We start from the raw sequence: 26,295 nt of genomic DNA, 5'->3' as shown, positions 1-26,295 counted from the left end.
TGTATACCATTACAAGTAGAAGGTTTGGATGTGGATACGGTTCTCAAACAGTCCTACCTTGATTACACTTGGAGCACTAGGAGCACTGGTTGGCTCTCTGCATTTGAAGAGCCTGGAGGTGCTGCTGGCTGGTCCGATACCAGCTCCATTTTCAGCCATGACGCGGAACTCGTACTCATTGCCCTCGGTCAGGCGGGTGACACGGTGCCTTAGCTCTGTTATGGGCCTCTTGGAAGACACCCTTACCCAGCGAAGGCTCTTCTTCTCTCTTCTTTCCAGAATATAATGCTTGATCTCATTACCTCCATCTGATCTGGGCCTGGTCCAGCACATAGTGATACTATCTCCAGTTATGTGAGTTGCATCTGGCGTACCAGGAGCATCTGGCACAGCTAAGGGGAAAGCACAGCAAAACTGTAAGTTGAAAAAAAACGCTTCTTTGGATCAGGTGGGAAATTTGGGGTTTTACGTCCTGACATAGGAATGATCATTTAAAGGTTTACTTACTGTATTGCATGCGTGCAATAACGGCATCAGAATCCAGTGGTTTGCCGACCCCAAATTTGTTGACAGCAGAGATTCTGAACTGGTACTCATTTCCCTTGATGAGGTTGGTGACATTATATGAGCAAGCTTCACATTTGGATGTAACCAAGGCCCAGGAAATTCTGGATGTTTCCCGTTTTTCCACTACATAGTGGGTGATTGCAGCACAGCCATCATTTTCTGGTGGGTTCCACCATACGGTGCACTTTTCAGCAGTGATGCCGGTAAAGCAGATGGGACCCTCAACAGGTCCAGGAGTATCTGTGTAGACATAGGGGTTCAGAGGTCTTAGTGTGAAAAAGCATCTAATTTATTCTAATTAACTCATTGGCCACTTTTAGAGACCTGATAGTGAAACATAAATGTATTGGTTTACCAACCTTGCACTCTGACATTAACGTCTGCTTTCCTACTGCCAGAGCTATTTTTGGCTTCCACCGTATAAATTCCACGGTGGTTCCTGTCTGCATCACGGATAAACAGGCTGCTGGTGCCAATGCCTGTGGTAATCTCAATGTCAATCATTGTTCGCTTGTCAATTTCTTTGCCATCCTTGTACCACAAAACCTGAGGAACTGGGCGCCCATTGATGGTGCAATTGAGCTTAACATTTTCTCCAGCCTTCAGAGTGACCACCTGGTCAGGAGACCACTCGATTTCAGGAGTAACTGATGACAAAAAACATTAAAAACAAAATTAACATCAGTTTATATGTGATAAATTGGTAAATTAAATGATTAATTTAAGAAAAACACATACTGCTCTCATCCTTGGTCATGATATATCCAGAAGAGTTAGAGGGTGGGCTGACTGTACCGACAGCATTTCTTGCAATCACTCTGAACTCAAATCTGTCTCCAGGGGACAGACCAGTCACAGTGAACTGGGTATCACTTATATCAATAAAGTTGCATCGTAGCCATTTTCCTCTTCCTTGGCGCCTTTCTACATTGTAAGCCACAATTTTGCTTCCACCGTCTCTCTTTGGAACTTCCCATTGCAGGGTGACTGAATCCCTGGTTGTATCAATGCAGACAGGAGTGCCAGGTGGGTCTGTGGAAAGTGAGAACAAACCCGTTAATGTGTAATATTTGGGTTTAATTTAATGGATATTGTTAATCCTTCTAAAAACATTTTTCCAGTTAAATTGTCACATTCACAGTTTTTAAGCGCAATTACATTAAACTTACCAACAGGGGATATGGCAAGAGCATGTTTGCTCTGCTCGCTGATGGGGCTTAGTCCAGCATTGTTTTCAGCATAAACTCTGAAAGAGTACTCCAGGCCTTCCATGAGACCAATGATCCTGTACTCTTTGTTGGAAATGATTGTGGAATTCACCTTCTGCCACAAGAGGCTGTTCCTGTCCTTCTTCTCAACATGATAACCCAAGATGGGAGAACCTCCATCAAAGCCTGGGGCATCCCACTTAATGGTCATACCATCACTGGTGACGTTGAAGGCAACTGGTTTTCCTGGTGGACCTGGAGGTTTATACTGGTGCTGAGCAATAACATCTGAGGAGCTGAGTGGTTCGCTGACTCCATACTTGTTCTCGGCACGGACTCTGAATTGGTATTGAGCTCCTTTGACTAGGTTAGGAATCTTGAAGCTGGTCCTTACAACACTTGAGCAGACCATTTTCCAGTTGGCCTGGGAGGTTTCACGTTTCTCCACGCTGTAGCATGTAATCTCACCACCGCCATCCTCCTTTGGCTCATCCCAGGAAATGATGATACTCTGAGCCTTTATCTCATCAAAGCGAATAGGACCAACAGGAGCTGTTGGTGGTCCAAGAGTGACCACATTTATGTCAAAGTAGTTTTTGACCACTCTGTTGTCCAGAACTAAAGTGTACTGGCCAGCATTCTCCTTCTTGGCTCCTCTAACTGTGACTGCAGTCTTGTTGTCAGTGGTCCTAAAGCGAATCTTCTCGCTCTCCTTTAGTGGAAGGTTATCCTTCAGCCAGCTGATTGCAGGTCTTGGTTTTCCCTTAAATGGTAGCTCAATGTGGATGTTTTGCCCAATACGAACAGCCAGCTCTCCATTTGGATAATCACTGAGACTGGCTTCTGGAGGAATAATAAAATCTATCACAGGGATTGGACCAATCTGAGAGAAATCGCTTCTTCCTTTCTCATTCTTGGCAAACACTCTGAAATCCATAATGGCATTCTCCCTGAGTCCAGTCACTTCACATGTGCAACGTTTGCATGTTGCACCTAAACTCCAGTTGACTTCATCCTGGCTTCTCTTTTCAACTATGTACTCTGTGATGTGGCTGCCTCCATCATGGTCAGGTCGGGTCCACTGCAGTGTAACAGAGGTCTTTGTAGAGTCCAACATTACCAGGTTTTTAACAGCTCCAGGAGTCTCTGTTGCTCTGACAGCTTCAGTGGACTCACAGAAGTCACCCACACCAAACTCATTTTCAGCTGACACACGGAAGAAGTAAGCAACATCCTCTTCCAGGCCTGTCACCTTGTAAGACGTGTTGGGGCATTCTGCACTGATCACCTGGTAGGCCTTCATGGTTGAGGCTTTCTTCTCAACAATGTAATTTGTGACAGGTGAACCACCATCAACAAGAGGAGCCTCCCAGCTTAGGGTCAGCTTTCCTCTTGTTACGTTCTTGATTATTAGCTTCTGGCAGGATGATGGACTATCTAGAACCCTGAGGGAAACGGTGATTATCTTGGGTTCACCTACACCATTCTCTATCTCCAGCACGTACTTCCCACAGTCATCACGAGTGACCTTTGGAATACGGAGTGTGGTGGATCTCTCAGTGCTGTTGATGGTGTAGCGGTTATCACCAGCCATGTTACGATCGCCACGTCGCCAGGTGACATTGGGAGCTGGTCGTCCCTTCAATGGGATAAACACTTCAACATCTCGGCCGGCTTTAGCTGTGTATTGAGTTGTCATAGGAACATCTAAGTCCAAATCAGCCTCCTCTGTTAAACAAAAAAAAAAATAATAATAATAGAACTATTAAATAAAATAAATTCTAAACCACCAGAAAAAAAGATGTCCACATTTGATTTCATTTTCAATATTTTTTTCTCAATTATAAATAAAATCCAAACCTAATATGTCTTTGGCTTGCACAGGCTGGTACATCTTGATGTCCTCTCCTTTGCCCTTGCTGTTCACAGCAGACACTCTGAAAAAGTAGTAAGTGGCAGGTTTCAAGTGGGACACCACATACTCGCAACCCTTAACCTGTGGGTTGGTGATAACCCATTCTTTCTCTCCTGCATTCATCTGTTCCAGTAAGTAGTGTGTGATTTCACTGCCACCATCATAGACAGGCTTCTCCCAGCCAAGAGTGATGGAGGTCTTTGTGGAGTCGACCACACGGAGCTTTGAGGGTTCACCAGGCAGATCTAGGGAGGCCAAATAAGGTGAATATTTTTAGTAGCTGCATATAAACGCACCTTAGGTTATAAAGATTAACATTCAGAAACAACATGAAATCTTCTGGCATACCAATGGGGTCATAGGCCTTGTAAAGATCAGAGGCATCAGAGTAGTTTCCTGCTCCAGCCTTGTTTACAGCACAAACTCTGAATTGGTACTCATTATTTTCAGTTAAGTTGCTGACTTTCTGTCTGGTGTCTCTGATTGTTCCCTTCACCACCTGGAAAAAACAGAAGATACTGTTATTGAGAATAATAAAGATATCCATTGTAATTAATAGTTTGGCTTCTTATCAGCATGAAATTAGTAAATATTAATCTATAAACCAACCTTGAACCACTGAAGACTCTTCTTCTCTCTTTTCTCAAGGTAATAACCGTCAATATCACTGCCTCCATCCAGTGCAGGTCTTTCCCAGATCACAGTCATTGTGGACTTGGTGATCATAGTAACCTTAGGCTTGGATGGTTCACTGGGAGGAACTGTATAAAATGAAAAAACACAGCTCACATAAGTCTGTTTAGTCTATTATACTGTGTTAAAAAAATTAGTAAAAATGTGCTGTGTTTTGTTACCAAATGGGTTCTTTGCAATAATGGGCTCAGACTCCAAGGGGTCTCCAATGCCATATTTGTTGACTCCACGGACTCTGAAGATGTACTCATTACCCTGGATGAGTCTGGGCACATTCACGATGCAGTCTACGAGTTTCTCAGACACAATAGACCACATGACTCTGCTGGTCTCTCTCTTCTCTACGATGTAATGAGTTACCATGGCACCGCCCTCATCGGCAGGTGGAGACCACATGATGGTGATGTTGTCGGCCATCACTTTTTTAAACTGAATTTCGCCAGCAGGAGGTCCTGGCTTGTCTGGTAAAGGAACAAATATATACAAAAAAATTAGGCATACATTATGTCTTTTGATGCAAATATGTTGTAATAACATTATCATCTGAATACCTTGAATGAGCAGCCTGACAATGGCACATGAAGATCCCAGGGAGTTCTTCACTTTGACCTCATACGTCCCCGAGTTCAGGCGAGTAGTGTCTCTCAGGAATAAACCGGTGGATTCAAATGTGTGTTTGAAAGTGAGCTGAGCAGTAGGTTTGAGCTCTCGTCCATCCTTAAACCACTCAATCGTGGGGGTAGGTTTGGCTGTGATATTGAATTTAAGTTCCACATCTGAGCCTGCGCTGTATTTGACCTCATTAAGGTACTCCTGGGGAATTTCAATTTCTGGGGCACCTGATAGAAACAAAGATGTTTTTGTTGAATTTCTGACGTAGCTAGGTATCATGCATAAAAAGATCACAGTGGCAATTTGTACAGATAATTATAAACTTACTAGAGGTAAAAACACAAAAATACAGTAAAAATGACCAATAGATTATATTGTATTTAACTGAAACAACTATGAGTAAATCCAGGATCAAAAATAATTCCTACCATAGGTGTCTACACAGGTGGCTGGTCCAGCTGTCATAGATGGGTTGCTGACTGAACCAACTGCATTCTTGGCCATGACCCTGAATTCATATGTTTCATTCTGGGTAAGTCCAGCCACAGTGAAATGTGAGTCCGTGATATTGGTGAGGTTAGCTTTGGACCACTTAGGACTAACACCTTCTCTCTTCTCAATAAAGTAACCAGTGATGGGGGATCCACCATCATAGTTGGGTTTCTCCCAGGCAAGGCTGATAGAGTTTTTGGTGATGTCACTGATTCTTAGGTTGATGGGTGGCTCTGCAAATGACCAGGGAAGATTAATTAACAGACTTTTTCACCACAATTTGATTATGTTTATCTTTAAAAATGTTTCACTTGGTACTCACCACAGGCATCTATAGCCAACACAGCATCTGAAGCCTTACTGAAATCACTGAGGCCAGCAGCATTCTCCGCTGCCACCTTAAACTCATAAATAAGTCCAGCATTAACGGTGGTGACCTTATAGTGTGTAGCACGGATCACTGTTTTGTTAACTAGCTGCCACATGATGCTGTTCCTATCTTTCATCTGGAGATGGTAGCCAAAGACATGGCTGCCTCCATCTGACTTGGGCTCCTTCCAGGCTAATGCGATGCTCTCCCTGGTTACAGCAGTAACTTCTGGAGTTGATGGAGCATCTGGAATAGCTGATAGATAAAAATCAAAGTGACAAGGTTTGTGCATGTTCATTATTAAACTTGAATATTAAATGTTACATTTGTAAATGAAAGCCAAATAGAACCCTTACTATAAGGAAGACTGACTGTGACTGCTGGAGAATCAATATGTTCACTGATTCCATATTTGTTCTCAGCCCTGATTCTGAACTGATACTCCAGGCCAGTGGTAAGTTTCATAACCTTTATGGTGCAACGAGCCACAGCAGATGAGACGTCAATCCAGTTTGCTGTAGTTGTTTCTCTCTTCTGGACAATATAGTTAGTGATGGGGCTGCCACCATCATATGCAGGTGGGAGCCAACTGAGGCTTGCGCTGTCTTCTGTGACATCAAACAGCTCTACAGGTCCAAGTGGAACACTTGGGCGATCCAGAACCACAATATTGACAAAGGACTTTGTGGTTCCACTGGAGTTGGAGGCAGTTATATCATAGCGTCCCGAGTCTCCAGCAACGCTTTCACGCAAGATGATTTTGATGCTGTCAGGAGTGACTTCAGAATTGAACCTCATTGTTGACTTAAGTTCTACATTATCCTTAGAAAGAGTGACTTTGGGCAGGGGTCTGCCCGTCAGAGGAATTTCACACTTCAGAGTAGAGCCAGCTCTAACGTACACAGTGTTGTGGGGGAAGTCCTTCATGTTGACTTCGGGAGATTCTAGGGAAACATGAAGATCACAGATTTTACAATGTCTTTTGATTTTTGACTAGACTGTATCAAAACAAGTACGAGTGTAGAAAACAAGTTAGACTCAAAAATGTTTTCTTCTGGGTCACAATAGTGAATTTGAATATGTATATATTTTGTAACTTACCCAGCTGGTCTTTGACCATAACAGGGGTGAACATTTCCTTAGCATCACTAAATCCAGCAAGGTTCTCAGCTCTGACCCTGAAGAAGTATTCGGCTTTCTCCCTTAGGCCAGACACAGTAAAGTGGATAAACTTGGTGACACCACATTTAACCCACTTCTCCTGACCCTTCTCCAGTGCTTCAAGCAGGTATCCAGTAATTCTGCTGCCTCCATCATGTTCAGGTTTAGCCCATGCCAATGACACACTCTCCTTAGTGACATCAGTTACTCCAAGCTTTGGTGGTGGGCTTGGTTTTTCTGGAAAACAGAGGACAATTTATTTTATTGACAAAGCTCTTATATTTTCTTTTGTGTAAACTACAGATAACATAACATAAATGTTTATACCTGTGATCTTGGTTCCCTCTTTGGTCTCAGCTGATACACCAACACCATAGTCATTCTCGCCCGTCACTCTGAAATAGTAAACTTCTCCTTCCTTTAGGTTTGACACTTTGTAAGTCAGTCTGTGGCATGTATCAGTCAACTTAGTCCAACCTTTTTTGCTTGCCTCTCGGAAATCAACAAGATAATTCTTTACTGGTCCTCCTCCTTCATTCTCTGGAGTGTCCCAAGTTACAGTAGCAGATGACTTAGTCACATCCTTGACTTCCACATATGCAGGAGGTCCAGGCGAGTCAAGAACTCTAACATTGAGCATCAGTGATGAGGTTCCAGCAATGCTGGACAAAGTGACAGTGTATTTTCCAGAGTCATTGCGTGTTGCCTTCTCTAAGGTGATCGAGGTGAAGGTGTCTGTGGTGTCAATGACAGCACGTACTCTAAGATCAATATCAGGCTTTGTCCAACTAACAGTGGGAATAGGCTTGCCCCTGAAGGGTACTGTCATTGTAAATGAGCTGCCGTCTTTCACAATAAGAGTCTTCCTCATCTCATTGCTTATTTCAAAGACTGGCTCTTCTTCTTTTTCTTTAGCTGTCTGCTTGTCTGATTCAGGACTAGGCTCACTTGCTCCAATTTTGTTAATGGATCTGACAACAAATACATATTCAGCTCCTGGAGTCAGTCCCACCACTGTAAACTCCATATTCTTGGTGTTCTGGACTCCAACGAACCATTCATCATCTAATGACTTTCTGTATTCTACTCGGTAACCAGTTACAGGTGCTCCACCATCAAACAGTGGTTTATTCCATGCTAGTGTTACTGTGGTCTTTGTTGAGTCAATGATCCTGGGCTTAGCAGGAGGTGAGGGGAGGAACTGTGGGTCTTCAGCCTTGGTGAGTGGGCAAGGGGTGCTAGGTGCACTAAGTCCAGCAGCATTCTCTGCAAACACTCTGTACTCATATTCACTTCCTTCACGAAGATTGGAAGCTTTGACTCTGAGGTCATAAACAGGTTTCTTATTGACACGGCACCAACGGAGGCCAGTCTTCTCTCGCTTTTCTATTACATAGCCACAGATACTGCTGCCACCATCAGAAACTGGTCTTTCCCAACAGATTGTCATGGCCCCACTAGTGACTGAGGTGACCTGGACATTAGTGGGGGCTGCAGCTACAGTGAATGGATCCAAAGCTTTTACTGCCTCACTCTCCAGAGCCTCACCATCTCCATATTTGTTAACTCCTCTGACTCTGAAAATGTACTCATTTCCTTTGAGCAGCTTAGTAACTTTGCAGGTAGTTGCCTTCATGTCACCATAAACAAGAGTCCAAGCAAGGCGGCTTGTCTCACGTTTCTCCACTATATAGTGCATGATTTCAGCTCCTCCATTCTCTTGAGGTGGACCCCATGTTATAGTGCACTTCTCTGCTGTAAGGCCAGACACTGCTAAAGGTCCTGAAGCTGGTCCAGGCCTGTCCAAAACCTTACAGTTGATAGCTACAGACCTGGTTCCAGCTACATTGTGCAAAGTCAAGACATACTGTCCAGAATCCCTCCTGATAACATCTCTGACAATCAGAGTGGTGGTGAAGTTTGTGGAAGTAATTTCACACCTGGCCTTGGTATCAATATCTTTTCCATCCTTAGACCATGATACCACTGGGATTGGACGACCTGTAATTTCAGCATCAATTCTAATTATCTCTCCAGCCTTAATGACAACCAATTGCCTGAATTTATCCTCTAAGATGATGGATGGAGGGTCTACATCGTCTTTGATGGTGACAGGACCAGTGCATTCTGAAGGGAGACTCAAGATCTCTGCAGAATTCTTTGCAATAACATGGAAGTCATATTGTGCATCTTCTGTAAGACCTGTGACATCAAAGTAAGTCTCCTGTAGATTGGTGAAGTTACACTTTAGCCAGCGACCATTAGGGAGCTCTTTGCGCTCCACTATGTATCCAACAATTTTCACTCCACCATCATATTCAGGTGGATCCCAGAAGAGAGAAACAGAGTTTCTGGTAATATTTGTGACTTTAAGGTTATGTGGAGATTCACATGGGTCCCTGGCTGCAACAGGTTCACAAGATTTAGTGCAAGGACCAATGCCTGCAATATTCTCAGCATAGACTCTAAACTGGTATGACAGGCCTTCTTCGATGCCCGTCATCTTAAATTGGTTTTCAGTCAGCAGACCTCTACTGACTTTGGTCCACAAAATGCTGCTTTGGTCTTTGGATTCAACATGATAACCAATGACAGGGCTTCCACCATCACTCGCAGGTCTACCCCATACTACAAGCATGCCAGTCTTGGTGGCATGGGCAACATGAAGATTGGTTGGAGGGCCAGGTGGCTCAAATGGATATTGTGCAACAACAGGAGCAGAATCAATTGCTGGACTCTTGCCATAACGGTTCTCAGCTGCAATGCGGAACTGATACTCTGTGCCCTGAGTGAGGCGGGAAACCTTTATGGATGTCCTGGCTACTGTAGCTGAGACAATTTGCCATGTGGTAGAGGTAGTGTCTCTCTTCTCCACAACATAGTTGTTAATTTGGCACCCGCCATCATAGATTGGAGCATCCCAGGACAGAGAGATAAAGTCGGCACTCACCTCATCCACCCTAATGTTGCTGGGTGGGCCTGGTTTATCCAGAATTATTACAGAAATTTCAGCTGTCTTTGTGCCAATTGAATTAGTCAAAGTGATCTCATATCTTCCAACATCATCCTTGGTGGCATCTTTGATTATGATCTTTGATGAGGTCTTTGAATTCAGGACATTTACCCTAGTAGTCTGCTTTAATGCACTGCCATCCTTCTTCCAGGACACCTCAGGTTGAGGTCTGCCTTTGAAAGGAACATCAATCTTCAAGTCATCTCCTGCTTTTACACTGTATGTATGGAAAAGCAAGTTGATGGTGGGCTCCATTGTGATGTCTTTTACTAGCACAGGCGTAGCCAGAGGTTTGGGATCACTCCTACCCTTATCATTCACAGCAGTTACTCTGAAGGAGTATTCCTCACCAGTAGTAAGTCCTTCAATAGTAGCTTCTAGTGCTTTGGCGTCACTGCACACTGTCCATTTTTCATCTCCCTTAGGCTGCATCTCCACTATGTAGCTTGTAATTTTGCTGCCACCATCATGATCTGGTTTTTCCCATGAAAGGGTGACAGTGTGACGAGTCACATCAACCACGGTTACTTTACCCGGGGGCAAAGGTGCCTCTGAAACTTTGACTTGATCTGTTGTAGCTGACAGACCAACTCCTAGCTCATTTACAGCCAACACACGGAAAAAGTATCTACCTCCCTCCTGCAGGTCAGAAATAATGTATGAGTTCCTTACACAATTGGTGCTAACACTGGTGAAAGCCATTCGCTTCTGCTCTCTCTTCTCCACAATATAGTGTGATATCTTTGCTCCACCATCAATCAGAGGCGGCTCCCAGGAAAGAGAGACAGAATGTCTCTTCACATCCTTAACTTGTAGGTTTGTTGGAGCACTGGGTGAATCCAAAACTCTAACATTGATAAAAGCTGATTTAGAGCCACTAAGGTTCTCAAGGGTTAGTACATATTTGCCAGTGTCAAATCTGTCAACATTTTCAATCACAAGCATTGTGTATGAGCTTGTGACTTCAATCTGAGCACGCTCATTTAGAGTGCCATCGGCCTTTGACCACTTGACCTCAGGCTCAGGTTTTCCTCTGATAGTCACAAAAAGACGTAGTGTTGCAGTGGCACGAACATTGACCATCTTTCTCAGGTCAGCATCTAGTTCAATTTCAGGAGGCTGCAACTTCTCTGCCGCAATCACAGACCCTGGGAGGTCCACATGATCCCCTACTCCCTCACAGTTCATGGCACATACGCGGAAATTGTATTCTGCATTCTCTTTTAACTTCTTTACAGTGTAATGAGTGTCTTGGACACCAGTATGAGGTGTGCAAACAATCCATTCATCATCTAATGCCTCCTTCATTTCAACAACATATCCAGTAATCTGTGCTCCACCATCATAGATAGGTCTTGACCAGGAAAGGGAGACTGTAGTGCTGGAATGGTCAGTGACTTTGGGGTTATTTGGAGGTCCTGGTGGATAAGTGGCATCGCATGCTTTGATGTACTGTGTCGGTGTGCTAGGCTTTCCAACACCTGCAGCGTTTTCAGCTGAGACCCGGAATTCATAGGAATGGCCCTCTGTGAGACCACCACACCTAAATCTCAAGTCAGTCAGCCTTTTCTTGTTGCACTTGGTCCACCTGACGCCATCCTTATCACGTTTTTCAAGTACATATCCTTCAATCTCAGCTCCTCCATTATTCTCTGGCCTCTCCCAAGTAAGCACAATGGAATCCCTAGTAATAGCACTGGCTTCAGGAGTGGTGGGTGCGCTGGGAGTGGTGAATGGATTACGAGCCACAACAGGCTCAGATTCTAAAGGTTCACCAACTCCATATTTATTCACAGCAGTAACTCTGAAGATGTATTCATTTCCAGGGAGCAGTTTTGTAATTTTGTAGCTGATTGCCTGGATCTTTGGCTCAACCATGGTCCATGACAAACGACTGGTTTCCCTCTTTTCAATGATATAGTGAGAGATGCTAGCTCCACCATCATGTGAAGGATGGCTCCAGTGCAGATAACATTTTTCAGCTGTCACTCCTTTCACTTCTAATGGTCCATCTGGAGGACCAGGTCTGTCCAAAACCTTTACGTTAACTGGGATCATTTTGACTCCACCCACATTAACAAGCTTGAGAACAAAGTGGCCACCATCAACTCGTATGCAGTCTTTAACTGTCAGGATGGTGCGGGTTAGTGTGGTCTTGATTTCCATTCTTGGGGTAGTTTTGTCAATTTCTTTTCCATCCTTTAACCATGTGACCTCAGGCAAAGGCTTCCCAGTGTAATCAGCATCAATGATAAATGTCTCATCAGCATGAACAACTGTGAGATCTTTGAACTTAGAATCCATGGTGGCATCTGGAGCCTCAATTTCATCTTTAGCTGTTATTTCTCCTGTGCTTTCAGATGGGCAACTAGAAATACCAGCAGCATTCCTAGCAATGATTCTAAACTCATAAACACGATCCTCAGTGAGACCAGTGAGAGTGTATTGGGTATCAATGATATTGGTGAAGCTTGCTTTCATCCAGCGTTTATCTGGGTGCTTCCTTCTCTCGATCAAATACCCAGTGATTGCACTGCCTCCGTCATACTGGGGTCTGGTCCATTGAAGTGTGATATGGTTTCTGGTGATTTCAATAGCCTCAGGAGTGCCTGGTGGGTCACATGGATCCCTGGCTACTGTGCTCTCTGAGACCTTGCTAGCTGGGCTGAGGCCAGCAATGTTCTCAGCATAAACTCTAAATTCATACTCTATACCCTCTTCCAATTCTGTGGTTTTGAATCGAGCATCTGGAATAAGAAGCTTGTTTAGTATGACCCATAAAAGACTGTTCTTCTCCTTTCTCTCCAGGTGATAGCCTATAATTGGACTACCCCCATTGTTGGTGGGGGGTTTCCATTCAACAACCATGCTCTCTTTGGTTGCAGATGTAACAACTGGTATTCCAGGGGCAGCAGGTTCACTAAATGGATACTTGGCAACCACAGCAGGAGAGACAATAGCTGAACTCTTTCCATATCTATTCTCAGCTGAGACTCTAAATTGATATTCAGTGCCAGTCTTCAAATTGCTGACTTTTATGGTTGTCCTGGCTATTGTAGCAGAAACAATTTGCCACACAGTAGTAGTGGTGTCTCTCTTCTCTACGATGTAGTTGTTGATCTGACAACCTCCAGTATACTCTGGTGGTTCCCAGGACAGAGTAACAAAATTAGAACTCACTTCATCAATCTTCACAGGGCCTGTAGGAGGTCCAGGTTTGTCAAGAATGATAACAGTAATCTCCTCTGTAGCTGTTCCAATGCTGCTGGTTGCTGTAATAGTGTACTTTCCAGCATCTTCTTTATTGGCATCTTTGATTACCAACTTTGTAGATGATGGTGTGCTTGATACATTTATTCTAGTTGTCTCTTTAAGAAGTTGTCCTTCCTTTTTCCATTCAACCTTTGGAACAGGACGTCCAAGTACTGAAATCTCAATTTTCAGATCCTCGCCTTGTTGTAAGCTGTAAGTATTGAATCTCATCTTGAATCCAGGCTCAACAGTAACATCTTTAGCAGTTACTGCTGCGGCCAGAGGCCTTGGGTCACTCTTTCCTTTTTCATTGAAGGCTGATACTCTAAAAAGGTACTCGTGTCCTGCACTTAGACCAGTAACAGTACCCTCACAGGTCTTAGTTGTGGCAGCCACAACCCATTCTTCTGACCCCACAGGCTGCATCTCAATGTAGTATCCAATGATCCTGCTGCCTCCATCATGGACTGGTTTCTCCCACGAGAGTGAGGCTGTGGTTTTTGTGACTTCAGTCAAATTAACTTTACCCACAGACAAAGGTGGCTCAGATGTTTTAACAGATTCTTTTGTTTCAACTGGCTGGCCAACACCAAATTCATTTTCTGCTAAGACTCTAAAGTAATAAATTGTTCCCTCAGTCAGACCTGTGATACGGTAACTTGTCTTTGTACATTTATTGTCTACATTAGAGTACACCTTCCTGGTTGACTCACGCTTCTCAACCAAGTAATTCTTTATTCTTGAGCCACCATCAATTACAGGGGGTTCCCAAGTCAAAGTGACACTTTCCCTCTTTATTTCTTTAACTTTAAGATTTAATGGAGCCCCTGGAGTGTCCAGAACTTTAACAAAGACAAAAGCTGATTTGCTGCCAGCACTGTTTGCTACATTGAGGATGTACTTTCCAGCATCATATTTATCACAAATGTCAATAGAAAGCTGTGTGAAATGTTCAGCAGTCTCAATCTGTGCTTTACTGGGCAGCTCACCATCCTCTTTAGCCCAGCTAATGTCAGGAGTGGGACGACCCTTAAAAGGAATGCAGATTCTCATTGAGCCTCCTGCACGAACAACTATTCCCTTCCTGAGCTCTGAATCCAAAATCATCTCTGGAGGGTCAATTTTATCCACAGGAATTACAACTCCCAGAATTTCTGTGGGCTCACCAACACCAATTTTATTCATAGCACAGACACGCACCTTGTATTCTTGATGTTCTATCAGGTTTTTGATGGTAAACTTAGCAAGATTCACTCCAGTGGGTGGTGTGCAAATAGTCCATTCCTCCTCTTCTGCCTTGGTTATTTCAACAGCATATCCTTGAATTTCACAACCCCCATCATATATAGGCCTGTGCCAAGCTAAACTGATGGAGTCTTTTGTTGTGTCAACTACATGGGCATTAGTGGGAATGCCTGGTTCAAAAGTAGGGTCACAGGCTTTGAGATAGGGTGTAGGTGGGCTTGGCTGGCCCACTCCAGCTGCATTTTCAGCAGATAACCTGAACTCATAATCATGGTCCTCAGTGAGACCTGTTACTCTAAAACGCAAATCAGTCACTCTACGTTTATTGCACTTGGTCCATCTCACTCCAGCTCTGTCTCTCTTTTCAATAATGTAACCAGCAATGTCACTTCCTCCTGTAGACTGTGGGCGGTTCCAGCAAACAGTCATTGAATCCCTTGTAATGTTAGTGATTTCTAGTTCACGAGGTGAACCAGGAGGAACAAATGGATTTCTCATGATAACTGGCTCAGATTCCAGAGGTTCCCCAACTCCATATTTGTTGACAGCCAAAACTCTGAAGATGTACTCATTGCCTTTCAATAATTTGGTAACCTTGAACATTGTAGCTCCACAATCACTGGAAACCACAGTCCAAGCCAAGCGGCTAGTTTCTCTCTTTTGAATGATGTAGTGAGAAATGCTAGCTCCTCCGTCATGCCTGGGTGGCAGCCATGACAGTGAGCATTTCTCCTCAGTAACATTACTGACTGTGAGGGGTCCCTCGGATGGGCCTGGTCTATCAAGAACCTTCACAGTGAACGGGACAGTCTTAGTTCCGGCAACATTTGTCAGAACCAAAGTATACTGTCCACCATCCACTCTGATGGAGTCCTTTACTACAAGTAATGCTTTAAAATCAGTGTTTTTAATTTCAGCTCTTGCCGAGTTTTCAACTTCAACACTTCCTTTGAACCACTGGGCTGTCGGGATGGGCTTTCCTTCTACACTAGCCTCCAGACTGAAAGTCTCGCCAGCGTTAAGGACAATAGTCTGATTATATATAGGATCAGTTTCACACTTGGGTGGCTCAACTTCATCCTTAGCTGTTATGGATCCTGTGTTCTCAGAGGGCTTGCTGACAGCACCAGCGGCATTCCTTGCAATCACTCTGAAATCATATTTACTGTCTTCTGTAAGGCCAGTAACTGTAAATTCATTTTCAATAATGTTTGTGAAACTAGCCTTCATCCATTTTCCCTCTGGAAGGTCACGCTTCTCTATTAAATAGCCAGTTACAATGCTTCCACCATCATATTGCGGGGGTGTCCATCTCAGCATCACCGAATGTCTGGTTACAATTACAGCCTCTGGACGGCCAGGAGGATCACAGGGGTCACGGGCTACATATACCTCAGAGACTTTGCTGCATTTTCCAATGCCAACTATATTCTCAGCATATACTCTATACTCATACTCAATGCCCTCCTCAAGAGGAGTAGACTTGAATTTACAATCTTGAATGAGCATTTTGTTGATCTTTGTCCACAGGATACTATTCTTCTCTTTCCTCTCCAAATGATAACCCAAAATGGCACTGCCTCCATCAGATGGAGGTTTATGCCACTCGACCACCATGTAATCTTTAGTGTATGAGGAGACAAATGGTGTTCCTGGTGGTCCAGGTTCTTGGAATGGATATTGTGCTACAACAGGCACTGAATCAATTGCGTAACTCTTTCCATATCTGTTTTCAGCAAAGATTCTAAACTGGTATTCACTTCCAGTCTTGAGATTGGCAACCTTTAAAGTTGTTCTAGCCACAGTGGCAGACACAACAACCCAATTAGTTGTAGTTGTGTCTCTCTTTTCCACTACATAGTTGGAGATTGGACAGCCACCTGTGTATGAGGGAGGTTCCCAATTAAGAGTGATACTCTCAGCACTAACATCATCAATCTTGATTGGACCTGTTGGTGGTCCTGGTTTATCCAGGGTGATAACTTCAATAGTGGCATCCTTGGAACCCAAGGCATTAGCAATAGTCACAGTGTACATACCACCATCCTCTCTGGTGGCATCCTTTATGGTTAGAGTGGTGTGATGTGCTGAGTCACTGACATTAACTCTGGTGGTCTGCTTAAGTGCCACTCCATCCTTAGTCCAGGTAATGGTTGGTTTTGGATGACCAGCAACTGGAACCTCTATCTTGAGGTCATTTCCCACCTGAACACTGTAGGAACTTGATTTGGGTCTCACAGAAGGCTCAATGATTAGGTCCTTGGCTACAACTGATTGAGCCAGTTGTCTTGGGTCACTTTTACCTTTCTCATTTACAGCAACAACTCTGAACTGATATTCCTCTCCCTTGAGAAGGTTGCTCACTACTGTCTCCAGGCCTTTTACACTAGCACACACAGTCCATGCCTCACTGTCCTTAGGAGCCATTTCGATATCATAATAACTGATCCTACTACCACCATCATGTTCAGATTTCTCCCACCTTAGAGTAACGGTACTGTGAGTGACGTCAAGAACACTAACCTTACCGGGTGGCTGAGGCTTCTCAGATATTTTAATTGGTTCCATAGTTTTAGCTTGGAGACCCACACCATATTCATTCTCAGCCAAAACCCTAAAGAAGAAGATTCCACCCTCTGGAAGAGGTTCAACTTTCCATGACATCTTGTTACATGTTGTAATGGTAGTATAAACCTTTCTTGTGCTTTCACGCTTCTCAACAATATAATGCTTAATCTTTGAACCACCATCCAGAAGTGGAGGTTCCCATGAAAGAGTGACAGAGTTCTTAGTAATCTCTTTAACTGTTAAGTTAGTTGGTGGACTAGGAGAATCCAGGACTCTGACACTGATGAACACTGATTTAACTCCACTGGCATTCTCTGCAGTCAGTGTGTACTTGCCACTGTCAAACCGGTCAACATTCTCAATGGTAAGTGAAGCATAGCTTCCTGTGTTGTCAATTAGGGCAGTCTCTTTAATCTCACCGTCAACCTTTCCCCATTTCAGCTCAGGAGCTGGGCGCCCTTTCACAGGTACAAACAACCTCAGTGTGCAAGCTGATCTGATGTTGATCATTTTTCTCATATCAGCCTCTAATTCAAGGTCAGGAGCCTCAAGCTTCTCTTCAAGAAGAATTTTACCAGGCACATCAGCATGTTCACCAACACCAATTTTGTTGATTGCACAAACTCTAAACTGGTACTCATGCTTTTCTAGAAGCTTTTTCACTGTGAATTTAGTGTCTGTTATTCCAGTGGGTGGAGTGCACATAAACCACTCATCAGCTGCTACATCAAATGCTTCAACAATGTAAGCCTTGATCTCACTTCCACCATCATATATGGGTTTACCCCATGTAAGAGATACAGTAGACCTAGAGGTGTCTACTACCTTGGGGTTGTTGGGTGGGCCTGGTTTGAAAACAGGATCCAGTGCTTTGTAGTACACTGTTGGTGTGCTAGGTGTACCAATTCCAGCAGCATTCTCAGCAGCTACTCTGAATTCATAGCTATGGTTTTCTATGAGTCCTGTCACTCTGAAACGCAACTCTGTCACACTGCGCTTGTTGCACCTTGTCCATCTCACACCATCCTTATCACGTTTCTCAATGACATACCCCTGAATGGAATTGCCACCATCATTATTTGGTCTCTCCCAGGTTATCACCATAGAGACCTTAGTAATTGAAGAAACTTCTACATCAGTTGGGGGACTTGGTGTGACAAATGGATTTTTGGCAATCATTGGCTCAGATTCCAAAGGCTCGCCAATACCATATTTGTTGACAGGGATCACTCTGAAGATGTATTCATTACCAGGAAGAAGTTTGGTGATTTTTAGATTTAGGGTCTGAACCTTTTGCTCAACTACAGTCCATACCAGCCTGCTGGTTTCCCTTCTCTCAACAATATAATGAGAGATATCACAACCTCCATCTTGCATAGGAGGTTTCCAGGAAATTGAGCATTTCTCACTAGTGACACCATAAATAGAGATAGGGCCCTCAGGTGGACCTGGTCTGTCCAATACCTTGACATTAATGTTAATAGCTTTTTCTCCACCAACATTCTTTACCAGCAATGTGTACTGCCCTCCATCAACACGAATAGCTTCCTTAACAGTTAGACAAGCTGAAAAATCGGTATTATGGATTTCTAAACGAGCTGCTTCTGCAATCTCAGTGCCTTCTTTCATCCAGTGTACAGTGGGCACAGGCTTACCATAAATAGCAGCCTCAAGTTTAAATGTCTCTCCGGCATTTACAACCACAACCTGGGAGTATTTAGCTTCCAGGTCAATTTTTGGTGGATCAATCTCATCCTTGGCAGTGATGGATCCAGAAGAATCAGATGGTTGGCTAAAGACACCAGCTGCATTTTTGGCAATGACACGGAATTCATAAATTTGATCCTCAGTAAGTCCTGTGACAACAAATTCAGTTTCAATAATGTTGGCAAAACTGGCCTTCATCCAACGCCCACTTGCCTCCTTTTTCTCAACAACATAACCAGTGATTTTGATACCACCATCAAATTCAGGTTTGGTCCATCTCAGTGTCACTTGGCTTCTTGTTACAATGACAGCCTCTGGTTTTCCGGGTCTGTCACAAGGATCCCTAGCTACTTGGATTTCACTCACCTTGCTAGGTTTGCTGAGGCCAACAATATTCTCAGCATACACTCTAAACTCGTATTCAATGCCCTCTTCAAGTCCAACCACTTTAAATCTGGTCTCTGGGATGATCTGCTTGTTTTGTTTCACCCAGAGAATGCTGTTTCTCTCTTTAAGTTCTAAGTGGTAGCCCAGAATTTTGCTTCCACCGTCACTGCTGGGATTCTCCCACACAACAGTCATGGTCTCTTTAGTGGCTGATTTTACCACAACAGATCGTGGTGAACTGGGCACCTCAAATGGATACTGAGCAACAATGCTATCAGAAATGAGAAAAGATGACTTGCCATATCTATTTTCTGCAGCAATTCTAAATTGATACTCTGAACCAGTCTTCAGGCGAGCCGCTTTGATGGTTGTTCTAGCTACAGTAGCAGACACAATCTGCCAGTTTGTAGTTGAGGTATCTCTCTTCTCTACAATGTAATTGTTGATTGAGCAACCTCCATCATATTGTGGTGGATCCCAAGACAAGACAACGCTGTCTGCTGTGACCTCATCCAGCTTGATTGGGCCAGTTGGAGGACCAGGTTTGTCCAAGACAACAACACTGATATCTGTTGTAGCCTCCCCAGCTGTATTGTTTAGTTTTATAGTATATTTGCCCACATCGTCTCTGCAAGCCTCCTTGATGATAAGAAGAAGGTTTTTGTCTGTGGCCTCAGCATTAACTCTTGTTGTTTCTTTGAGAATGACATCATCCTTTAGCCAAGTTGCTGTAGCTTTAGGACAGGCAACATATGGTACATCAATCTTGAGATCATCTCCTGCAAGCACACTGAATGTGCTGAAAATCAGTTTGAAAGCTGGTGGTATTATTAAATCTTTAGCCACCACAGGTACATTGAGCGGCCGAGGGTCACTAACACCCTTTTCATTGAATGCAGAGATTCGGAACATATATTCCTCTCCATGTGTAAGTCCAGTTACCTGGGCCTCGTTTGTCTTTACTACCATCACTTGTGTCCATTTCTCACTTCCTTTACATTGCATCTCAACATTATAGCCTGTAATTCTGCTTCCTCCATCATGGTCTGGTTTTTCCCAAGTTAGTGTGACACTTGTTCCGGTAACTTCACGGAGAGATACTTTGCCTGGTGGCAGAGGCTTTTCTGATGCCTTAATTGGTTCAATGGTTTCCACTGGCAGACCAATGCCAAATTCATTTTCAGCGACTATTCTAAAGAAGTACAATTTTCCTTCTTCCAGGTCTCCCACTTTCCAACTAGACTTATGGCAGCTGGCACATACAGTTGAATAGGCTTTCCTGGTTGACTCGCGCTTCTCCACAATGTAGCTGCGGACTCTGGAGCCCCCATCTATGAGAGGTGCATCCCAAACCAGAGAAACTGAATCTCTTGTGACCTCCTTAACAATGAGATTCTGAGGTGGTCCAGGAGTATCTAGTACTCTAACGTTAACAAAAGCTGTTTTACTTCCTGAGGCATTCTCTACTGTCACCAAGTATTTACCTCCATCAAATCTGTCAACATTGTCTATCTGAAGAGTTGTGAATGATGGGGTAATTTCAATGTTAGCCTTGTCCAGGGATTCTCCATGCTCTCTTGACCATTTTACTTCTGGTGCTGGCCTTCCCTTGATGGGGACAAAAAGTCTGAGTGTGCTACAGGCTCTGATGGAAACAACTTTACGTAGCTCTGCCCCAAGTTCAATTTCAGGCGGAATTAATCTGTCTTCAGCCTTAGGGGTTCCAGGTACAGCAGCAGGTTCTCCCACCCCTTCAGAATTTGTTGCACAGATGTTGATTTTATACTCCTGGTTTTCTTTCAGACTAGTAATGGTAAAAGATGTGGCTGTCCATCCTTTCTTAGGAGTATGGATTGTCCACTCATCTTCCTCAGGCAGGCAAGTCTCCACAATGTAACCAGTGATTTCAGAACCACCATCATAAACAGGTTTATTCCAGGCAACAGTAATGGATGATTTAGATGTGTCAAGCACTCTTGGGTTTCCTGGAGGTCCAGGCTGAAAAATTGTGTCAACAGCCTTGTAGAATGGACTAGAAGGGCTGGGCTGACTGAGACCAGCATTGTTTTCAGCAAAAACTCTAAATTCATACTCGTGACCTTGTGTGAGACCAGAGACCTTGAATCGCAAATCTGTCACAGTCCTCTTGTTACATTTCACCCAACGTAAACCTGTCTTATCCCTTCTTTCAATTATGTATGTATTAATTCTACTGCCTCCATCATGTTCAGGACGCTCCCAGCAAACAACCATTGAGTCCTTGGTGATAGTTGTGACCTCAGGCTGCGTTGGTGGGTCACTGGGACCATATGGGTTCACACAAGTCACAGGCTCTGATTCAAGGGGTTCACCTATGCCATACTTATTGACAGCCATTACTCTGAAAATATACTCATTTCCTTTAAGAAGCTTTGTGACCTTAAACCTGTTTGCTTGAAGGTCTGTGGCCACATTTGTCCATGCCAACCTACTGGTCTCACGCCTCTGTATGATGAAGTATTCAATTTTGGCACCACCATCATGTGTTGGATGCACCCAGTTAAGCACACATTTTTCTGCAGCAACATCCGTAACTGAAAGGGAATCTGGTGGTCCAGGTCTGTCGAGTACTTTAACATTAAAAGTGAACTTTGCAAATCCACCAGGATTGCTTGCAGTCAGGGTAAAAGCACCACCATCTCTCCTTAGAGAATCTTTGCTGGTTAAGGTTGTGTGAAAGTCAGATGTCTTTATTTCTATTTTAGCTGTGTCCTCCAGCTCCTTTCCTTCCTTGGTCCATACTAGAGAAGGAATTGGCCTGCCAGTTACACTGGCTTCCAACTTGAACGGTTCTCCTGCCATTACTACAACATTACTGCTATATGATGCATCAATATCAAGCCTGGGTTCTTCAATGTCATCTCTGCATGTAATGGCTTCTGATGGCTGTGATGGAGCACTAACAGCACCAGCTGAGTTTCGAGCAAGCACACGGAACTCATAGGTTGCATCTTCAGTCAGACCACTGACTGTGAACGTGGTTTCTAGAATGTTGTTAAAATTTGCTTTAAGCCAGCGACCATTAGGCATCTCCTTCCTCTCCACTGTGTATCCCGTAATAGAAAATCCTCCGTCACCTTCTGGTTTGGTCCATGACAATGTCACCTCATGTCTGGTGATATTCAATGCCACAGGTCTACCTGGTGGATCAACTGGGTCCAAAGCATACGTAGCCTCACAGGGTTTGCTAGGTTTGCTGAGACCAGCCGTGTTTTCAGCAATAACACGGTGTTCATATCCAATGCCATCAACAAGGCCTGATGATTTAAAGATGTTTCCAACCACAAGAGCTTTGCTGATCCTCTGCCACAAGATGCTGTTTTTCTCTTTTCTGTCCACATGATACCCAAGAATAGGACTTCCTCCATCAGAAGATGGCTCATTCCAACTAAGAGTCATTGAATCTTTGTTGAAAGCTGTAACTACAGGAATGCCAGGCTGGCCTGGCACATCAAATGGATAGGCAGCTAACACTGGTTCAGACAGAACACATGGTCCAACGCCATATCTGTTCTGAGCCTTGATACGGAACTGATACTGGGTTCCAGTATTAAGTCGTGCAGCTTTGAATGTGGTGCGAATAACTGTAGCTGCCAACTCCATCCATGAAGTACCTGTAGTCTCACGCATCTCAACAATATAATTATTTATAGGAACACCTCCATCATTCTCTGGTGGTTCCCAGGACATGATAACATAATCACACGAGACCTCATCCAGCTTGACAGGACCAGTAGGAGGACCTGGAATGTCATGGACCAGGACTGTGATGGTTTCTGTCAGTGTGCCTAGAATATTCTTTCCAGTCATGGAATACTGGCCTTCATCAGTTCTTTTGATCTCACTGATGTTTAGGATTGTTGATGTTGCTGTGGTTTCAGTGTTGATTCTTTGTGTTTCCTTAAGTGCCATGTCTCCTTTCTTCCATGACACAACAGGCCTGGGTTTTCCCAGCACTGGAATCTCCACCTTAACACGGTCCCCTGCTTTGACGATTACGGTTTTCTGGTACACTCCTCTCAGGTCAAAAGATGGAGCAGACGTTTGCTCTTTAATCACAGCTGGCCGGCTCTCACGAGGATCACTCCTGCCTGATGCATTGACAGCCATTATACGGAAGGTGTATTCAGCACCCTCAATCAGATCTATCACAGTATAATCTAGAGCCTTAATGGTGGTTATGTGGACCCATTGATCAGTGTCTTTCTTTTGAGCCTCAATGACATATCCTGTAATCAAGCTACCACCATCATGAAGAGGCTTGGTCCATGCAAGGCTTGCGCTGTCATTGGTCAAATCAGTAACGTACAAGTTATCTGGTGCAGAGGGGGCCTGAGATACTCTTATGGGTTCAGGGGTTTCAGCAGGTTCACCTACACCAAGGTCATTTTCAGCAGAAACACGGAAGTAGTAGTAAGCTCCCTCCTCAAGGTCTTGAAATTTAAAAGAACACTTTTGCCATGTTGTGCTAAGCACGGTGTAAGCCTTCTTTGTAGCATCTCTCTTTTCAATGACATAGTTATGAATCTTGGATCCTCCATCTATAATAGGGATTTCCCACTGGAGAGTTATGCTGTTTTTAGTGATCTCTCTTGGTTTAAGGTTGACTGGAGGTCCAGGAGTGTCCAGAACTTTCACGTTGACAAAGCCTGACTTCTTACCAGCAACATTCTCCAAAGAGAGCTGGTATTTTCCTGCGTCGTACCTAGTGCAGTCAGGAATAACCAGTAGAGTGTAGGACTCTGTTGTATCAATGTGCGCACGTGCTTTCAGGTTGGTATTTTCTTTGCTCCAAGTGACTTCAGGAACAGGACGGCCCTTGATAGGAACAAATAGACGAATTGAAGCACGGCATCTGACAACCAGAGTTTTCCTGAGCTCTGCATCCAACTCAAAGTCTGGCATTGTTTCCTGGTAAACTAGTTCAGTCACTTTCTCGACCTCTGCAGGCTCACCAACTCCCTCAGAGTTTACAGCACTAACTCTGAAGTGGTATTTGCCGCCTTTTTGAAGTTTACCAATGACATATTCAGTAACTTTAATTGGATATTGTGTCTCTGTCTCCCAGTCATCATGACCCTCCTTTTTATACTCAACAATGTAACCTTCTACTTCAAGACCACCATCATAATGAGGACGGCCCCAAGCAAAGGCTGCTGTAGTTTTTGTGGTCTCTGTAATTCTAGGGTTGGATGGAGGACCAGGTGGATCTGAAAAAAAAAAGGAAAAAAGCACGTTAGTTAAGTTAATGAAAGCATTTTCAGAAGGAATTCTAAATTCTTACAAACATTCTTTGATAATGCTATATTCCTGCTTGCTTTAAAAGTTGGTTGCAAAGTCTTCTTTACTTACATACAATATCCTTGGTCATTACAGGGCGTGATGGCTCACTTGGCTGCCCAAATCCAGCTTTATTCTCAGCAGTGACTCTAAACTCGTACTCTACTCCCTCACTCAGGCCCTGCACCTTGAAGCGAAGGTCAGGAACTGTTCTCTTGCAGGCTCTCACCCATCTCATTCCTCTCCTTTCTTTCCTTTCTACACAATATCCTCTAATGTCACTTCCTCCGTCCTGTACAGGTCTCTTCCATGAAATGGTAACAGCATTCCGACTGACATTATCTACCTCTGGAGCTGAGGGTGGACCTGGTGGACCTAAGAAAAAAAAATTGCCATGAGAAAAAAATATATATATATTTCCAACATTTCAATGTCAGTTTTTTTTAACTTTATTCTTAAACAAGGTAAACTTACCATAGCTGTCAGCCATTTTGACAGGACCAGACAGGCTAGAGTCTCCTGTGCCATACTGGTTTATAGCGCACACTCTAAAGATGTACTCATTGCCCTTGATCAGTTTGGTGGCTACATGTCTGCAGTCCATAATATTTTCCGCAACTTTGGTCCACTGCAAGCGGCTAGTCTCTCTCTTCTCAAGGATGTAGGACTTGATAGAGGAGCCTCCGTCCTCTTCAGGTGGAAGCCAGGTCAGGGTACACTTCTCAGCTGAAATGTTACTGACTTCAATAGGGCCTGGTGGTCCAGGAACATCTAGGACCTTTACTTTAATGTGTTCTTCCTTAATACCAAATGGGTTACTGGCATTAATTGTGTACTCTCCGGTATTCTTCCGGCTTGCATACTTGATAGAAAGGGTTGAAGAGGTTGGAGTGCTAGTTACATTGACAATGTCAGAGTTCTTGAATTCACGACCTCCCTTGGACCAGAAAGCAGTTGGGGGAGGTTTGCCCACAATCTTTGCAGCTGAGATAACAATTGTGTCTCCTGCCTTGACGGGCACAACCTCCTTCATCTCTTGGTCAAGAGTGATAGATGGAGGCTCTGTTAAGAAACAGGAAGATGTTGAACAATAATTAAAACTTTTATTTTTAAAACCTGAAGTTGCATAAGTCTTAAATTTTAAACTACATGGGAACACACAAACCAGCTATTTATCTAATCAAACATACTGAAATTCTGGGACCTTGTAACATTTAACACTTCACAATTCATGTTTAAGGTCAGAAATCAAAAACTTCCACACAATATACAGGAAATGTTTGGTGACAGAGAGGGTGGTTATAGTTCAAGAGGTGAAGGATATTTTAAAAAACAACGTATTAGAACAGCAGGAAGAGTTTTTGTTTATCTGTGTGTGGAGTAAATGTGTGGAATGGATTGAATGATGAGTTAAAAAAAAGTACAAATGTAAACCAATTTAAAAAACTCATTAAAACAGAGCTTATTTGAAAATATGATGTATAAGATGACTGTTTAATAGTCTATAATGTAATTGATGATATAAATAGTATTTAAATAATTGTACATAATCCAACATGTAAAATGGAAACAAGTTGTCTCTTTTTGATGTTCTGACAGTTAATTGATTATAAATGGACAGGTAGGAAAGGGGTAGGACATTATATCTAGATATTATATCTTCCATCTGCTCCTTTTCGAACAGAATATAACATTTGCATGTCACATGGGCAGAAGAATTTGTTCTACATTTTTATTTCTTACGTTTGTTTCATGATATTTTATTTTGTTTTCTTTTTTCTTGATT

The 26,295-nt window shown here is 43.5% G+C and overlaps 1 protein-coding gene across 23 annotated transcripts in view; it reads right to left on the bottom strand.

Moving 5' to 3' along the window:
• Positions 1–26,295, bottom strand: part of ttn.2 (titin, tandem duplicate 2) — a 214,487-nt gene that overhangs the window by 21,314 nt on the left and 166,878 nt on the right. For all 23 annotated transcript variants that reach the window (XM_081604655.1, XM_081604668.1, XM_081604665.1 and 20 more), the window contains 17 exons: positions 24,984–25,571; positions 24,582–24,884; positions 7,346–24,439; positions 6,959–7,255; positions 6,214–6,801; positions 5,810–6,112; positions 5,424–5,720; positions 4,935–5,222; positions 4,545–4,844; positions 4,300–4,451; positions 4,039–4,189; positions 3,636–3,935; positions 1,737–3,503; positions 1,306–1,599; positions 927–1,214; positions 508–807; positions 58–392 (listed from right to left, as the gene is read on the bottom strand). In XM_081604655.1, coding sequence (XP_081460781.1) covers positions 58–392; positions 508–807; positions 927–1,214; positions 1,306–1,599; positions 1,737–3,503; positions 3,636–3,935; positions 4,039–4,189; positions 4,300–4,451; positions 4,545–4,844; positions 4,935–5,222; positions 5,424–5,720; positions 5,810–6,112; positions 6,214–6,801; positions 6,959–7,255; positions 7,346–24,439; positions 24,582–24,884; positions 24,984–25,571 — 23,645 coding nt within the window. The remainder of the gene's footprint in view (positions 1–57; positions 393–507; positions 808–926; positions 1,215–1,305; positions 1,600–1,736; positions 3,504–3,635; positions 3,936–4,038; positions 4,190–4,299; positions 4,452–4,544; positions 4,845–4,934; positions 5,223–5,423; positions 5,721–5,809; positions 6,113–6,213; positions 6,802–6,958; positions 7,256–7,345; positions 24,440–24,581; positions 24,885–24,983; positions 25,572–26,295) is intronic.

This window comes from Poecilia reticulata, chromosome 2 (genome assembly GCF_904066995.2).
Source record: "Poecilia reticulata chromosome 2, P_reticulata-male-v2, whole genome shotgun sequence".
In the NCBI taxonomy this organism is placed as follows: Eukaryota; Metazoa; Chordata; class Actinopteri; order Cyprinodontiformes; family Poeciliidae; genus Poecilia; species Poecilia reticulata.
The sequence above is the reverse complement of the archived record's forward strand: the minus strand, read 5'-3'. Positions and strand labels throughout refer to the sequence as shown.